We start from the raw sequence: 19,054 nt of genomic DNA, 5'->3' as shown, positions 1-19,054 counted from the left end.
GTCATAGTGATTGGTGGTTAGGGGGGGGGGAGGGGGGTACAGTCTCGCTCTGCTCACTGTTTTGCAGCCTTACTCCTTGGACACAGATTTCTTCAAACCCTACACTGAAGGAATCTGTGTCCAGGCTGAATACACAAGAGTGTAGGGTTTGAAGAAATCTGTGTCCAGGCAGTAAGGCTGCAAAACAGTGAGCAGAGTGAGACTGCACCCCGCCCCCCCCCCCCCCCCCCATCAACCAATCACTGTGACTCAGCACAGTGGCTCAGCACTGTCATCAGCTGTTCGGGACACAGAACGCTTCAAGACACACAATTCTTCACTACACCGGTAATGGCTGACATCTGCGATCGCACGGATGTCCGCCAGTAACCCCTCAGATGCCGTGATCAATACAGATCACGGCATCTGCAGCACTGCGGTCACTAAAATGGATGATCACATCGCCCGCAGCGATCCCGCGACGATCCGATCATCCAGAGCGTCAGACGGAGGTCTCCTCACCTGCCTTCCACTGGTCTTCTGCTCTGGTCTGAGATCGAGCAGACCATAGCAGAAGACCGATAACACTGATCAGTGCTATGTCCTATTCATGGCACTAAACAGTATTAGCAAGTTAAAAAAAAAAAAAAAAAAAAATGTGAAAAACCCCTCCCCTAATAAAAACATAAATGGTCCCATTTTCCCTATTTCACCCCCCAAAAAGTGTAAAAAAAAATGAATACATTTATATACATATTTGGTATCGCTGTGCGCGTAAATATCCAAACTATTAAAATATAATCTTCCTGATACTGTACAGTGAATGGCGTTAAGGTAAAAAAAAAAAAGTCCAAAATTGCAGCTTTTTTATCACCTTTTATCCCCCCCAAAAATGTATTAAGTTTTATATAAACAAATATGGTATCAATAAAAAGAAAAGATCACGGTGCACAAAATGAGCCCTCAAACCGCCACTTACACGAAAAGTGAAAAGTTAAAGGTCTTCAAAATAGTGGGATTTTAAACGTACTAATTTGGTTAAAAAGTTTGCTATTTAAGCGCAACAGTAATAGAAAAGTATGTTATCATGAGTATCATTTTAATCATATTGACCCAAAGAATAAAGAACACGTCATTTTCACCGTAAATTGTACGGCGTGAAAAATTTGCAAAACTGCGGTTTTCTTTTTAATTTCCCCACACAAATAGTAATTTTTTGGCTGCGCCATACATTTTATGGTAAAGTGAGTGATGGCATTACAATGGACCACTGGTCGCGCAAAAAGTCTGTACTAGTCTGTGAATGAAAATATAAAATAGTTATGATTTTTTGAAGGCGAGGAGGAAAAAACGAAAACTTACAATTTAATTTTTATGAGTCCTTAAGGGTACTCCGCCCCTAGACATCTTATCCCCTATTCAAAAGGATAGGAGATTAGATTTCTGATCTATGGTTGTAACGTCATGCCATGCCCCCTCGTGACGGCTGCCACGCCCTTTCCCATAGACATGACTGGAGGGGGGATGTGGCATGATCTCACAAGGGGGCGTGACGTAACGACCACAGCTGCCCAAACTCAGTATTCTGAACTTAATGTTCAGAATGCAGGTCACATGCACGGTGATTGTGAGGGGTCCAGCGGCCGGACCACTAGGGGTGGAATACCTCTTTAAAGAGGTACTCCATCCCTAGACATCTCATCCCCTATCCAAAGGATAAGATGTCTGATCACTGGGGACCCCCGTGATCTCGGCTGCGGCACCCTGCTGTCATCACTGCACAGAGCAAACTCATTCTGTGCGTAATGACGGACGATACAGGGGCCGGAGTTTCGTGACATCACGGCTTCACCCCTTTGTGATGTCACGGCCCACCCACTCAATACAAGTCCTATGGGAGGGGGTGTGGTGGCCATCACGCCCCCTCCCATAGACTTGCAGTAAGGGAGCGGGCAGTGATTTCATGAGGGGCGGAGGCGTGCATTAAGGGGATGTCATGATGCTCCGGCCCCTGTATTGCCCGTCATTACGCACAGAGAGAGTTTGCCCTGTGCAGTGAGGACAACGGGGTGCCACAGCCAAGATTGCTGGGGTCTCCAGCAGCGGGACCTCCGCGATCAGACATCTTATCCCCTATAGTTTGGATAGGAGATAAGATGTCCAGGGATGGAGTACCCCTTTAAGGACATAAATCAACAATATAGGATGTCCATAGCTTTTAAGTCCCACAGTTCATTATTCGCAACAATTTCAACATGGAGCAAACATTTAAAAGTTGGGTAGACAAGAGGTAACTAGTGCCATATGGTGTATTTCATACAGTAATGTAGAATGTTGTAATTGTACAATTGTATTGTCAATTTGTTGTTTACTTAGGATAAGCCTGCGGCAGCTACTATAAAAGGCTTAACAGAACATCCGATTGTTAGATGCACAAATACAGTGCAAGAAGCTATAAAAGGTAGGTGGAAATAGCTAGTCCATATTGTAATCTAGGTGGTGGTAAGTTATTTATATATTAAACTTTGGAGAAATTGAATTGGAAGTGTAATCATTCTTTGTTAATTCTAAATACAATATACACTGCTCAAAAAAATAAAGGGAACTCTAAGATAGCACATCCTAGATCTATATGAATGAACTAATCATATGAAAAATACTTTCGTCTTTACATAGTTGAATGTAATGTCCTTAAAACAAGTCAAAATTAGGTTCAGTAGTGTGTGTGTGTGTGTGTGGCCTCCACGTGCCCGTATGACCTCCCTAAAATGCCTGGGCATCTCCTGATGAAGTGGGGGATGGTCTCCTGAGGGATGTCCTCCCAGAACTGGACTAAAGCATTGGCCAACTCCTGGACAGTCTGTGGTGCAACGTGGCATTGGTGGATGGAGCAAGACATGATGTCCCAGAAGTGCTCAATCAGATTCAGGTCTGGGGAACAGGCGGGCCAGTCCATAGCATCAATGCCTTCCTCTTATAGGAACTGCTGCCACACTCCAGCCACATGAGGTCTTGCATTAGGAGGAACCCAGGGCCAACTGTACCAGCATATGGTCTCACAAGGGGTCTGAGGATCTCATCTCTTTACCTAATGGCAGTCAGGCTACCTCTGGAAGCACATGGAGGGCTGTGCGGCCCCCCCAAAGAAATGCCACCCTACAACATTTCTGACCCACCGCCAAACCGGTCATGCTGGAGGATGTTGCAGGCAGCAGAACGTTCTCCACGGCATCTCCTGACTCTGTCACATGTGCTCATGTGTGAACCTGCTTTCATCTCTGAAGAGCAAAGGGCGCCAGTGACAAATTTGCCAATCTTGGTGTTCTCTGGCAAATTCCAAACGTCCTGCACGGTGTTGGGCTGTAAGCCAACCCCCACCTGTTACGTCGGGCCCTCATACCACTCTCATGAAGTGTTTTCTGACCATTTGATTGGACACATTCACATTTGTGGCCTGCTGGAGGTCATTTTGCAGGGCTCTGGCAATGCTCCTCCTTGCAAAAAGGCGGAGGTAGCGATACTGCTGCTGGGTTGTTGCCCTCCTACGGCCTCCTCCACGTCTCCTGATGTTCTGGCCTGTCTTCTGGTAGTGCCTCCATGCTGTGGACACTACGCTGACAGACACAGCAAACCTTCTTGCCACAGCTCTCATTGATGTACTATCCTGGATGAGCTGCACTACCTGAGCCACTTGTGTGGGTTGTAGACTCATGCTGTCTCATGCTACCACTAGAGTGAAAGCATCGCCAGCATTCAAAAGTGACCAAAACATCTGTCAGGAAGCATAGGAACTGAGAAGTGGTCTGTGGTCACCACCGGCAGAACCACTCCTTTATTGGGGGTGTCTTGCTAATTGTCTATAATTTCCACCTGTTGTCTGTTCCATTTGCACAACAGTATGTGAAATTGATTGTCAATCAGTGTTTCTTCCTGAGTGGACAGTGTGATATCACAGAAGTGTCATTGACTTGGAGTTACATTGTGTTGTTTAAGTGTTCCCTTTATTTTTTTGAGCAGTGCATATCTTTATATTTTTTATTTATTTATTTTATTTTTTACCAGTTTTTGCATTGTCTTCACATAACATTTTCTTTGAATTTTAGCAAAATCCCTTTCAACTTTATTAACCCGAATAGAATCCATATCAAAGCAAAAGGGGTAAGTAAATAGTTAGTACATGTTTGAAAATGTTTTAATAAACTACCTGGATTTGGCTGAATAAAGTAAATGCAAAGATTTTCCAGAACTATTAGTCATATGAGACCTAAACACTTTACATAAAGTTTGGTAGTTATAGTTATATTTTTTTCCATTTGAACTCTTCAGTATAGATTCACTTGAGAAGAAATATATTTAAGAACTAAGGGAGAGATTAATCAAACCTTGTGCAGAGGAACAGTTGCCCATAGCAACCAATTAGATCCCAGCTTTCATTTTTCTGAGGCCTCTTTTAAAATGGTGGTGGTTTTGGGGGGGGGGGGGGGGGAGGTGGTCGTGAGATGAGGCAGGCAGGCAATCTGATTGTGTTCAATGTATCTTTTGGACAAAGTTTGAAATCTTCCACAATAATTGCATATAGAAATTACAATTGTCTCATCAATAGCTTACGGCAGCTCGCGGTAACCCATGGAAACTGTTTGTTTAAAAACACTGCACTAGGTGCAGAAAGTATCCCTTTTTGTTGGCAGACGCCTGCTGGTGTGTTTAATAAAAACCAACAGCAATGGCGATATATAGCGCAAAGCAGAAGATTGCCGATAACACTGATCACTACTATGCATAGCACTGAACAGTATTAGGAATAAAATTAGAGATGAGCGAAGTTACAGTGATTCCATTAACCCCAAAGTTCTCGACTCGGCAGTTGATGACTTTTCCTGCATAAACTAGTTCAGCTTTCAGGTGCTCCAGTGGGCTGGAAAAGGTGGATACAGTCCTAGGAGAGTCTCCAGCCCCCAGGAGCACCTGAAAGCTGAACTAATTTATGAAGGCTAAAGTCGAGCCGAGAAGTTCGTGATGGATAAAATAACTGTAATTTCGCTCATCTCTAAATAAAATTATTGCTAAAAATAGTCCTCTGTGGGGACATAAGTGAAAAAAATTTAAAATATATTGTAAAGAACATATAAAAAATCCCCTCCCCCAATAAAAATGTAAATCGTCCCTTTTTCCCATTTTACCCCCAAAAGTGTAAAAAAATTATTTTTTTTTAAAATAAACTAAAGAAAAAGAGAAAAATTAATGAACATATTTGGTATCGCTGCGTGCGTAAATGTCCAAACTATCAAAATATAATGGTAATGATCACATATGGCGAACGGAGTTAACGTTAAAAAAAATCTAATTGCTGCTTTTTTGTCACATTTTATTAAAAAAAAATGTATAAAAGGCGATTTTAAAAGTTTCATACACAAATGTGGTATCAATTAAAAAGTACAGATCACGGCGCAAAAAATTAGCCCTTATACAACCGTATATATGGAAAAATGAGAAAGTTATAGGTCGTCAAAATAGTGGGATTTTAAACATACTAATTTGGTTAAAAAGTTTGAGATCTTTTTTTAACCCCTTAAGGACCCAGCCATTTTTTGAACATCTGACCACTGTCACTTTAAACATTAATAACTCTGGAATGCTTTTAGTTATCATTCTGATTCCGAGATTATTTTTTCGTGACATATTCTACTTTAACATAGTGGTACAATTTTGTGGTAACTTGCATCCTTTCTTGGTGAAAAATCCCCAAATTTGATGAAAAATTTGAAAATTTTGCATTTTTCTAACTTTGAAGCTCTCTGCTTGTAAGGAAAATGGATATTCCCCCCCCAAAAAAATTTTTTTATTCACATTTCCAATATGTCTACTTTATGTTTGAATCAAAAAATTTATGTGTATTTACTTTTGGAAGACACCAGAGGGCTTCAAAGTTCAGCAGCAATTTTCCAATTTTTCACAAAATTTTCAAACTCACTATTTTTCAGGGACCAGTTCAGGTTTGAAGTGGATTTGAAGGGTCTTCATATTAGAAATACCCCACAAATGACCCCATTATAAAAACTGCACCCCCCCCCCCCCCAAAGTATTCAAAATTACATTCAGTCAGCATTTTAACCCTTTAGGTGTTTCACAGGAATAGCGGCAAAGTGAAGGAGAAAATTCCCAATCTTCATTTTTTTACACTCGCATGTTCTTGTAGACCCAATTTTTTAATTTTTACAAGCGGTAAAAGGAGAAAATGTATACTATTTGTAGCCCAATTTCTCTCGAGTAAGGACATACCTCAAATGTGTATGTCAAGTGTTCGGCGGGCTCAGAAGTGAAGGAGCAACAAGGGGATTTTGGAGAGTACGTTTTTCTGAAATGGTTTTTGGGGGGCATGTTGCATTTAGGAAGCACCTATGGTGCCAGAACAGCAAAAAAAAAAAAACACATGGCATACCATTTTGGAAAATAGACCCCTTGGGGAACGTAACAAGGAATTAAAGGGGTTGTGCGCTGCCCTGCAGTTCGGAGCTCCGCTCACAGCGTCCGGAAGTTCATTACTCCGAACGCTGTGTGTGGGCCTCCGTGTTCGCAGCCGTCATGAGGGGGCGGGCAAGACGTCACGAAGGGGCCGGGCGTGACGTCACGCCCGGCGGCTGCGAACACGGGAGCCCGCACACAGCGTTCGGAGTAATGAACTTCCGGACGCTGTGAGCGGAGCTCCGAACTGCAGGGCAGCGCACAACCCCTTTAAGTGAGCCTTAATACCCCACAGGTGTTTCACGACTTTTGCATATGTAAAAAAATATATATATTTTTTTCACTAAAATGTGTGTTTCCCCCCCCCAATTTTCACATTTTTGCAAGGGTTAATAGCAGAAAATACCCCCCAAAATTTGTAACCCCATCTTTTCTGAGCATGGAGGTACCCCATAAGTTGACCTGAAGTGCACTACGGGCGAACTACAATGCTCAGAATAGAAGGAGTCATATTTGGCTTTTTGAGAGGAAATTTTGCTCGGGGGGCATGTCCCATTTAGGAAGCCCCTATGGTGCCAGGACAGCAAAAAAAAAAAAAAACACATGGCATATCATTTTGGAAACTAGACCCCTTGAGGAATGTAACAAGGAATAAAGTGAGCCTAAATACCCCACAGGGGTTTCACGACTTTTGCATATGTAAAAAAAAAATTTTTCACTAAAATGTGGGTTCCCCCCCCCCCCAAATTTCACATTTTTGCAAGGGTTAATAGCAGAAAAGACCCCCCCAAAATTTGTAACCCCATCTCTTCTGAGTATGGAAGTACCCCATAAGTGGACCTGAAGAGTACTGCAATGCTCAGAAGAGAAGGAGTCACATTTGCAAACTTTGCTGAAATGGGGGGGACATGTCGCATTTAGGAAGCCCCTATGGTGCCAGAACAGCAAAAAAATACCACATGGCACACCATTTTGGAAACTAGACCCATTGAGGATTTCTTGATGATAATGGCTCTGCGGATGCACAGCAGGTCTTGCTGGAGTAGGAGGGCAGTCAGGGGCCTTGAGATTCATATGGAGCCAGAATGTGGGACCCCCCCCCCCCTAGGAGCATTAATGGGGGAGCACTGAGCCCTAAAATAGGGGAACACTATGGGGGACAACGGGCCATAACTGGGGAATACAGGTGGGGTACAGAGGCCCATAATATGGGGTACAGTGGGCCAGAAAATTATAATAAAAAAAGGATATATTCCCAGAATGATGACCCAGAGCATAGCCAAAACTAAAAAAAATATACCTGCCCCAAACCCTATGCTCTGAATCATCATTCTGGGAATGTGATGTGTGTGGTCGTCCCTAACCTGTTGTCTCAAATGCGCACCCGCTCAGGTGGAGAGAGAGCGCTGTGCATTTGAGGCAACATAAAAAAGTCCCCAATGATAGTGACTCAGTGACCTATGACCCATTTTTGGGGTTAAAAATTTGGAATGTACTCTGGACTTGGTACATTGGTCAAATTATGGAAAATTTAACATAAAACGGGAAAATTTAGGGCTCCATGGAAGTGTGACACTCCCTGAAGCAGTTTATGCAGAGGCCCGGATTATCTGGGCAAGTGTCACATTGATATGTGGTGTCCTTCCGAATCCCCTTCCTGAAACACACTCTGCATTTTTTCTGGGTTCGTCCCTTCTTTCCAGTCGGGGGGGACCACACCTGGAAATTGTTGGCCTGGGACGAACCTTAGGACTTCTTATTGGTACTGGAGGAATGTCCCTGTGTTGCCAGCGTACTGGGATAGTACAAAAGCGTTGTACATGGCAACCTGTACCATGTAGACCGCAACTTTTTTGTACCATGCCCGTGTTTTCCGCATGGCGTTATATGGCTTGAGGACTTGATCTGAGAGAACTCCCCCCATATACCGATTGTAGTCCAGAATACAATCGGGTTTGAGGACCTGTCCCACGGTACTTCGCACAGGGACAGGGGGGCTGCCGTTCCCATGAATAGTGGTGAGTATAAGGACATCCCTCTTATCCTTATACCTGACCAACAACAGGTTATCATGGGTCAGGGCACGGGACTCACCCTTGGGGATAGGCATCTGGACCAAATTTAGAGGGAGGCCTCTGGTTAGTCCGCACGGTCCCACAAGCGGACGTGGATCTGGCGGAAAGGGATTTGAACAGAGGGATGCTGGTATAAAAGTTATCCACGTATACGTGGAAACCCTTATCCAGCAATGGGTGCATAAGGTCCCAAACGATTTTCCCGCTAACACCCAGAGTGGGGGGACGTTCTGGGGGTTCAATACGGGAATCTCGTCCCTCATATACTCTAAACTTGCAAATGTACCCGGAGGTACTCTCGCAAAGTTTGTAGAGTTTCACGCCATACCGCGCCCGCTTCGAGGGAATATACTGGCGGAAGATGAGTCTCCCCTTAAAACTTATGAGAGACTCATCTACAGAGAGGTCCCCGAGCGGTACGTAGGCCTCCAAAAATTTGGCCCCAAAGTGATCGATGACCAGCCTCACTTTGTAAAGCCGGTCATGGGGGGGGATCACCTTGGGGCGGACATGCCACATTATCTGCATAAGTGTGTAGTGTGTGTGGTGCTTGGTGTAAACTTACAGGAGAAAAAAAAAAAGCTGCGGCCCCCCAAAAAAATGTGTGGCACTCGCAGCACCCTGAACCCCTAATAGGGCACGGGGTCACACGGATCAGGTAACAGCGGACCCTTGGGGACCTATTAGGGGGTCGGGGGGGGGGGTCACTTTTTATTTATTTATTTATTTTTTTACAGTTTTTTCACTTCTACTTTCGTTTTGATTCCCTACCTGTCCCTGGAAAAAGCTCATACTGATCTAATGGGGTCCTCTTCTTCCTGAGGGTCTCCGATGCTCCGAGGGGGGGGATCACAGTCCTTATCTTCCCGCTGGCTGAACTCCGTAAGTGCGCAGAGCGGGGAGAAGGAGCTGTTAACCCCTCCTCTGCCGCACTGCTATTGGCCGGTTGATTGCCGGCCAACCGCAGTGTTGCTGGGGAGGTGACAGTATTGTCACCTCTCCACAGCAACAGCAGGCGTGAATTCACTTGCAATCAGCGCCGATCGCAGACATGTGGGGATCCCGGGACCCCCCTGGGCATTTGCACGGCATGCCTGCTGAACGATTTCAGCAGGCATGCCATTCCGATCTACGCCTGGCGAGAGACCGGAATGACTCAGGACGTTTGCATACGTCCTGGATCCTTAAGTACCAGGGTCCCAAGACGTATGCATACGTCTTAGGTCCTGAACAGGTTAAGGGGCACAATAATAGAAAAGTATGTAGTCATGGGTATCATTTTATTCGTAAACCGTACAGCATGAAAACAAAACCTTCCAAAATTTGCAAAATTGTGGGGTTCTTTCAATTTCCCCACACATATTTTTTTGGTTGGAACATACATTTTTATGGTAAAATGTGTAATTATAATTAAAGGACAACTGGTCATGCAAAAAACAAGCCCTCCTATAGGTCTGTGGATGTAAATATAAAAGTTATGATTTTTAGAAGGCAAGGAGGAAAACCGAAAATGATAAAATAAAATTGGCCTGGTCCTGAAGGCCAAAATGGGCTGTGTCTTTAAGGGGATAAAGGAATACTCTGCTGCTAGACATCTTATCCTCTATCCAAAAGAAAGGGGATAAGATGTCTGCAGTGGTTGTGACATCACGGCTACACCCCTTGTGATGCAAGGCTCCCCCATTCATATCTATGGGAGGGAGCGTGAAGGCTGATACGTCCCCTCCCATAAACATGAATGGAGGGGGCCTAGCATGACTTTGTGGCCGCCCACTCCAAGCGTTCTGAACAAAATATCAAGAACGCTGGGGCATGGGAGTATCCCTTTAAAATAAGGAAAGATGTTGTAGATGAAGAAATCATTTTTCTTCATCTACTTTTCAATATTTACAAAAGCTATCAAAATTCTTCCTTTTTTGGGAGTTTCTTTAGGTTTTGTGGCTGGCAAGTGAAGACGCAATGGCTTTTTCCAAGTGTTCCAAAAAGTCTCCTTTTTGGAAGTTGCAATAGGATTAGTGAAGTAAGATCAACAGGCCTGCTAACAGCATCATAATCATCAAACTTCTCCTGTTTCCCACCCACTCCTCTAAATACGAACTTCTGATGTTTAATTATGGGCTTCTTGCTCCCCCTCAGCATATCCAACCAAAATGCCTTACAATCTCACCAGCACACCAACAAACACCAGTGCCACAAGTGCCATGCTCGGCAATTGCTTCCATTTCTGCAACACACTCGAAAGTCTCTGTCCTCTCAACTCCTCCTCATGTGTAATGCTATATGTCATATTGTCAGACTCTTCTTCTTTCTGAGAAGACCTCAAGCAAGCCAACCAGTCCACAAGGTCCATACTAACATCCAAAACCAAACTACTCCCTGAAGACAGTGAGAACTTTTGCTTGCTGACACTACTACTACCTCCAGGCACCTGGCTGCTGCTGCTACCTGTGCTGGTACTACCACCAACATTCTTACTGGTAGAGGACATGGCAGGGGTGCCCTTTTCTCTACCCTGTCCAACAATTCCTTTGTCAGACATATTTTTCTTTTTAAAAAGAGGTTATTTTTATGTTTTAGGGGTAATTTGTCACTCACTCACTTACTAGATTTGTAGTGTACTAACTGGACACAGCACTGCAAGTGACAGAAGGTCACTGTCTGAGGTCAACCCACTGCTTAGTGCTTTGCCCAGCTTGCTTTTTAAATTCCATTGGATTTGTGAAGGTTTTCTGGGATTAGTAGCTCTGTCTGTCACCCCAAAGTTCTGAGAGAGACTGTGTTCACTGGGCTCGGCTTGCTCATCTTTAGCACAGACATTAGCTAAAGATCCTTTCAGGTCCTGTAAGTTGAGAGGTGGGGTCTTCATGGATCAGACTTTTTTTTTTTTTTTTTTTTTTTTTTATCTAGCACATTCCAGAGTTGCTTGAATGGATTGATATGTGGGAAACTCCCAGATCTTGAACAATAATTAGTGTTATCCTACTGAGATAGATAACTGCCAATGGGGGGTACAATTACCATAAAGGAGTATACTTGACCTGCAGCAATCTTAAAGTAGTTTGGTACATGTTGGTCAAAGTAACATCCAAATGAATGTCAGGACCCAAGATTTCCTAGCAGAACATTGGCCAGAATATCACACTGCCTCTGCCAGCTTTCTTTCTTTCTATAGTGCATACTAGTGCCATCTCTTTTCCCAGGTAAATGATACACATGCATCCACATTATATAAAAACAAGGTCAGACCAGCCCCCTCTTCAATTACCCCATGGTCATTTTAGGCACTTCCAGAAGCAGACATGGGTCCTCATAGGTACTGGGAACAGACTGAAGTTACAAAGCCCCTCATGCAAGCTCTGTTGCACTGTGTGTGTTCTGACACCTTTCTATCATAGCCTGCCAACCTTTTCACCAATATGTGCTACAGTAGGTCTCATGACAGGCTAGCCTTAACTCCTCATGCACAGCAATGAGCATTGGAAGCCCATGACCCTAATGTTGGTTTACTGAATGACAGTCATTAGTCTACCTTTTTAGTATAATCCTAACCACCACATACCAGAAATACATGGAAAGACCTGCCATTTGAAAATGTCCTGACCAAGTCATCTAGTCATCACCATTTTGCCCTTGTCAGTCAGTCACTCAGATACTTTAGCTTTTCCATTATCCTGCTTACACATTAACCTTAATGCCCTAAAGGGGTACTCCGGTGGGAAACATTTTTTTTCAAATCAACTAGTGCTAGAATGTTTAACAGATTTGTAAATGTGAAAAATCTTAATCCTTCCAGTACTTATTAGCTGCTGTATGCTCCAGAGGAAGTTGTGAAGTTCTCTTAAGTCTGACCCAATTGCTCTCTTCTTACACCTCTGTCTGTGTCAGACAGTCCACTGTGTCAACTGTCCAGAGCAGGAGAGGTTTGCTATGGGGATTTGCTTGTACTTTGGACAGTTCCTGACACTGAGAGAGAGTGCTATGGTCAAACTGAAAAGAACTATACCACTTCCTCTATAGTATACAGCAGCTGATAAGTACTGGAAGGATTACGATTTTTTAAAAGAAGCAATTTACAAATCTGTTAACTTTCTAGCACCAGTTGATTTGAAAAAAAATAAAATAAATTCTATATATATATATATATATATATATATATATATATATATATATATATATAATATATAATATATATATATATATATATATATTAGTGTTTAAATTGCAGTGAAAATAATGAGGTATACTTACCTGGTCTGATCCGCTGCCGGTTTCTCAAGCATTCTGTCCCTGCTGTGGTCCTCTTCTTATTAGTTTGAGTGAAGTGATGTGCAGAGAAGAACTGCCTGCTTACCACAGTGATTGGCTGAGATTGCAATCCCTGCCCACATAGTATGTTACCCGAAATAGAAAAAAAAGGTCCGCAGTGTGTAATGGATGTTAAGGAAGCTGATAGCAGTAGGGAATCCTTTTGTGCCAATGTAATAAAATGTTAAAAGCCAAAGTAAAGTTAGTATTGCTGTAAATGTACGGACACAGATCTATGATGATGTTTTTACCGTACAGTAAGGCATACATTTAAAACAAAGATCACATTTTTTCCATTACCCCTCCTAAAGAATTTAATTAGAGGTAATCCAATAAGATTTTTATGTCCTCAAAACAAGCCCTTTTATATGTCGGTGAAAAAATTGTAAAGTTACAGCTCTTGGATGGCAATGATAAAAGGCAGTTGTGACCAACAGAAAATCCCCATTGAAGAAAAACGTCTGTATCATTATCATGCTATGCCTGCATGAATCTAAGTGAATGAACATGCACAATCTCCGAGATGACCTTCTGGGCCTCACACACACCCCTTCACTTGTCACTTTTCTAAATTCTAGATTGGAGTCCCACTTGGGCCCAAATGGAAGAATCTGCTACATAACATCAGAAATGTTCTACATAGAAGTGCAAGTGAAGAAAAATGGACATGTAGCATTCGTCAAGCTGGCTCACCACGGTGAATCCCCAACAGTAAGTTTCTCTCACTTTTGGGGTACGGTCACATGTAGCAGTATACACAGCGTATTTTGCTGCATATTTTCTGCAGCTGACTTTGCTACCCATTGATCTCAATACGCAGCAGCAAAAATATGCTGTGTATACACTACATGGAACCGTACCCTTACGATTAATCATAAATTGTGTGTGTGTTTTTTTTTTTAATTTATTTTTTAAACAAAGATTTAACCTATATACATTAACCCCTTCCTTAGTAAAAGTTTTAAAATCTGCTGTGATTTTTTTTTTCTATTTTCCAAATAAAAAATAATACGTAAACATGAACTCCTTTTTTCCCTTTTACCTCAGAAATATGTTTTTCTATTTTCTGTATTTGTTTTGTGGGCTGAAAAAGAGCGAGGGGGAGAGAAGACATTAGTGCGTAGGCAGGAGAGAATACAAATCAAATGCTTATATGAAATTGAGGGACGTTTATCATGTGCAGCATTTTGGTGTGACACATTTCTGTGCATTTTTTATTCACTGGATTTATCTTGCACACAAATGTACACCATCTTTTGAGGTGATGTATATTTCTGCGGCTTAAGGTGTCACAAGTTGGCCCTAAAATCGCATGTAAGAAGGACTCTCCACCATCCAGCCTTCCTCATGCCCTCTAGGCCCAACCGGTGCAGACCCTCTGAGGGTGCAAAGTCAGCTCGATAAATATCCCTAGTTGATTCCATGTGTGGAAGGGTCAGGAGGCAATCGCTCATTCTACTAACACCCTAAGGGAAAATCTACCTTTGGGTCAAAAGCCCTGTAAAGCCCTGGCCTTACATTATACTCTAAAAACCTCCTGCCAGGTCCACTTTAAAGTTGTTCTATTACATTTTTCCAGTTTCTGCCAAATGTTCCCCTAGATAAAATGAAAAACTAAATTAAATGAAAAGATGCTGGTTTTGTTCTGGTACTATGTGAAAGCCCTATCTCTGCAGAAAAAACGGAAGAGAAAATCTATGTAAATGATACAATTTAAAAAAAATCTTTTAGAATGTGTAATTTCAAAAAGTGAAATGTTACGTCTTGGACAACTGAGGACCCTGTTCTTGAAAAGCTGAGGATGAACTGCTTCCTGTCATATTGCCAGGAAGAATTCCTTCATGTGATACCCCATTAGATGTCATGGGGTATTTGTGGTTGCATTGCCATTTTATATAATACAAGCTATCAAGCACAGTGGATATATTTAAATTTACTATTAAAGGGTACCTCTCATCAAAAAAACTTTTGATATATTATAGATTAATGTATGCAGAATAACTTTACAATTGCATGTTATTAAAAAATATGCTTCTTTCTATTTAATTTTCCACTTTGAAAAAATGACCACTAGGGGTCTCCCTACCAGTCCTGGCAGCAAGCATTTCAGACTCATGCTGGAGTCCTAAATACTACGAGCTGCCAGTCTGCTTTGTTCACAAAGGAGAACACTCAGAGCTGCCAGCTTGCTTTGTTCACAGCCTGTTTGGCTGTGAACAAAGCAGGCTGGCAGCTCTGAGTGTTTAGGACTCCAGCATGAGTCAGAAATGCTTGCTGACAGGACTGATCGGAAAAATACAATAGTAAGAAGCATATTTTTCATTAACATTCTATTGGAAAGTTATTCAACATTCATTAATCTAAAATATATTAGAAGTTTATTTGATGAGAGGTACCCTTTAAGGGTAAGTTCACACCTACATAATCTACTGTGGAAGTTTGGCAGCGGAAAATCTGCAGGCAGAATAGTTTAGCGTATCAGCCTGTTTTGAAAATCTGGCGCGTCTTACCACTGTCTACTCTTAGTCTGCACCACCTTTTTAGATGATATCCTCAAAGCAAGGGATTTTGGCACATAATATTGAAAAGTTGGTACAATTTAAGGACCACTTCCTTGCCGAATTATAATTTATTTTTTCATTGGCCAGGCCCCTTTTATTTAAAAAAAAAAAGAAAATGGAGCAAACAAAGAGCAAACTCCCTTTTTTTCTAATCTTATGAACTACTTTGCTAAATCCTAACACCTTCATTTTTATGGTTTCCTAGATCTGCCAGGAACTACTGCTTCTTCTCAGGTATACATATATTTCCTTCATAAACTATAAAATTATAAATGTTCTCATTTATGTGATATTTTTTGCATTATAACACGTAACTGACCATTGTTTGCTCCTGCCAGCTACATTGTTTAGCCAATATTCTAGAATAGCGGTGCGGTAAAAGCCAGAGCTACAACTTGGTGACTACAGTTTGTTGTCGATACTATAGGAGTATTCTAAAGGCTGGCTCACACCCGCCACAACTCAGGCATCGAACATATGTAAAGGGGGCCTATAAGGGCTTAGGGCCCAGTGTAACACACAGAATTGGTGAAATAATGAGTAAATGGCTTTTATTCCTGTTGCTATTTTTAAGTATTACAATATTTTATGCAAAAAAAGTTTTATATATCCATTTATTTATATTGAAAGCTATGCTGGAGGGACAGGCTGTGGGCTGTTGTTTATGATTTTAACTCTTACATACAAGAAAAGGACTCCTGATTACTAAAATGATATACAGCATTTGTATTTCATTACATCAACAACAAATTCATAAATGCATAGAGGGTGCCAAATATAGAGAAGAGGAAGGATGGGCTGTATTAGGGAGAACGTGTCAGTTACGTTCAGATATAAGCATGTAAGTGGACCCAGGAATATATTGCATATTTCATAGACGTGCATGAACTGGTAAAGTGCTGAGGTGCTGCAACAACGTGTTCACAAATGCAGCTTGTATTACAATTGATAAATATTTCATAGCAGCAAAATTGATTGATAATATGGATAGCAATAATGCTCAACTAAACATATTTCATAGCAATATTTGGAGCGGATGACTTTAGATGTATTCGGGTGTATTCGCATGTAGGGTAGGGTCACATAACGGATCAGCAGTGTATTTTGCATGCACAGTGTATTCAGACATCGCCGCTACATCGCAATGTCTGAGTGCACTCGGCGACTCGCAGGCCCCCAGTGTGGCTGCTCGGAGAAGTTGATTGCCGCTGAGAGCAGGCCAGGGGGTGGGGCGAGGGGGTCCAGTTTTGTTTCCGGCAGCAGCAGGAGGCATAATATGAGTCGGGTAACATACGCTGCGGATCTGTTACGTGTGACCCTACCTTTACAGTATCCTGATCAAGATTTGAAGTGTCAGATTTCAATGTAAACTGACTGAACACAGATTAGTCTACAGATTAAAATCCTCAGTATCAAGTCTGTGTGAATAGACCCTTAATCTGTTTTACCTTAGTGCATTTTTTCCTGGTTCAGTAAGGGAGGTTTATTTAAAAGTTGACCAGTTGCCCAAAGCAACCAATCAGATTGCTTCTTTCATTTTTAAAAAGGCATTTGCTTCACCTTTACTCTGTACAGGTGTTGATAAATCTTCCCCAGTGTCTTTTACTATACATTGTATAACCTATGACTGAGTGTTTCCCTTATGCACATGTGTGACAGGTGAAGTGAACTTGGCCCAGGAGCATAGATCACTTAAGATTTTAGAACATCATTACTTTTCTGTTCTGACTTTCCTACGCAACAATGTACAGTATGACATGTGCAGTATGACCAAACAATAGAAAGATGACGCAAATTTATTAAAGTGTTTGATACATTTTGCACATGCTGACAGCTTTGTTAAATGGCACATACCCATTGTAGATTGTCTAGTTTCAGTTTTCGACTTGTCTAGCTTTTATTATTTAAATTTTAGTCGGTACAGTATGACACATTTAAGCTGTGCCCTGATATGCACCTCACTCGATAAATGTTCAAGAAACACGCTGCCCCAAGATCAGGGGTTATCCTTTTGCCCACCCTGGTGAGAACCAGATTCCCCACACTGCCTGTAAGGCTGGGTTCACACCATGTTTTGTTAACTACGGTTCCCGTATACGGCTGGGAGGAGGGGGCGGGGCTTAAACGCGGCGCCCGCACTCAGCCGTATTCGGGAACCGTATTTAATGCATGTCTATGAGCCGGCCGCAGTGAACCGCAGCCTCCGGTCGGCTTCGTTTTCGGCCATATGCGGTTGACCACGTTTTTGCCTGCAGTCGGGAAACTGCATACGGCCGAAAACTAAGCCGACCGGAGGCTGCGGTTCACTGCGGTCGGCTCATAGACATGCATTAAATACGATTCCCGATTACGACTGAGTGCAGGCGCCGCAATTAAGCCCCGCCCCCTCCTCCCAGCCGTATACGGGAACCGTAGTTAACAAAACGTGGTATGAACCCAGCCTAATATAAATATACAGGGTGGGCCATTTATATGGATACACCTTAATAACATGGGAATCGTTGGTGATATTAACTTCCTGTTTGTGGCACATTAGTATATTTGAGGGGGGAAACTTTTCAAGATGAGTGGTGACCATGGCGGCCATTTTGAAGTTGGCCATTTTGAATCCAACTTGAGTTTTTTCAATAGGAAGAGGGTCATGTGACACATCAAACTTATTGGGAATGTCACAAGAAAAACAATGATGTGCTTGGTTTTAACGTAACTTTTATTCTTTCATGAGTTATTTACAAGTTTCTGACCACTTATAAAATGTGTTCAATGTGCTGCCCATTGTGTTGGATTGTCAATGCAACCCTCTTCTCCCACTCTTCACACACTGATAGCAACACCGCAGGAGAAATGCTAGCACAGGCTTCCAGTAGCCGTAGTTTCAGGTGCTGCACATCTCGTATCTTCACAGCATAGACAATTGCCTTCACAGCAAAGATAAAACTCTAAGGGGGTCAGATCGAGAGACCTTGGGGGCCATTCAACTGGCCCACGATGACCAATCCACTTGATGTTTCTCTTTATGCACTGAAGCTGGCACGTTCCCTGAGTTTTTCCAGCAAGATGGTGCACCACCACATTATGGGTGTCAGGTCCGAGCATTCCCTAATGAACAGTTTCCTGGAAAGTGGATTGGTCGTCGTGGGCCAGTTGAATGGCCCCCAAGGTCTCCCGATCTGACCCCCTTAGACTTTTATCTTTGGGGTCATCTGAAGGCAATTGTCTATGCTGTGAAGACACGAGATGTGCAGCACCTGAAGCTACGGATACTGGAAGCCTGTGCTAGCATTTCTCCTGTGGTGTTGCTATCAGTGTGTATAGAGTGGGAGAAGAGGGTTGCATTGACAATCCAACACAATGGGCAGCACATTGAACACATTTTATAAGTGGTCAGAAACTTGTAAATAACTCATGAAAGAATAAAGTTACGTTAAAACCAAGCACATTATTGTTTTTCTTGTGAAATTCCCAATAAGTTTGATGTGTCACATGACCTCTTCCTATTGAAAAAACTAAAGTTGGATTCAAAATGGCCGACTTCAAAATGGCCACCATGGTCACCACCCATCTTGAAAAGTTTCCCCCCTCACATATACTAATGTGCCACAACAGGCTGTGAACAAAGCAGACTGGCAGCTCGTAGTGTTTAGGACTTCAGCATGAGTCTGAAATGCTTGC

The 19,054-nt window shown here is 42.4% G+C and overlaps 1 protein-coding gene across 1 annotated transcript in view; it reads left to right on the top strand.

Moving 5' to 3' along the window:
* Positions 1-19,054, top strand: part of LOC130274542 (mediator of RNA polymerase II transcription subunit 1-like) — an 86,225-nt gene that overhangs the window by 28,145 nt on the left and 39,026 nt on the right. The window contains exons 6-9 of the mRNA XM_056522984.1: positions 2,356-2,440; positions 4,083-4,137; positions 13,400-13,532; positions 15,588-15,616. Coding sequence (XP_056378959.1) covers positions 2,356-2,440; positions 4,083-4,137; positions 13,400-13,532; positions 15,588-15,616 — 302 coding nt within the window. The remainder of the gene's footprint in view (positions 1-2,355; positions 2,441-4,082; positions 4,138-13,399; positions 13,533-15,587; positions 15,617-19,054) is intronic.

Source organism: Hyla sarda, chromosome 5 (assembly GCF_029499605.1).
Source record: "Hyla sarda isolate aHylSar1 chromosome 5, aHylSar1.hap1, whole genome shotgun sequence".
NCBI classification, from domain to species: Eukaryota; Metazoa; Chordata; class Amphibia; order Anura; family Hylidae; genus Hyla; species Hyla sarda.
Note: the sequence above shows the minus strand (reverse complement) of the source record. Positions and strands in the feature narration are given on the sequence as shown.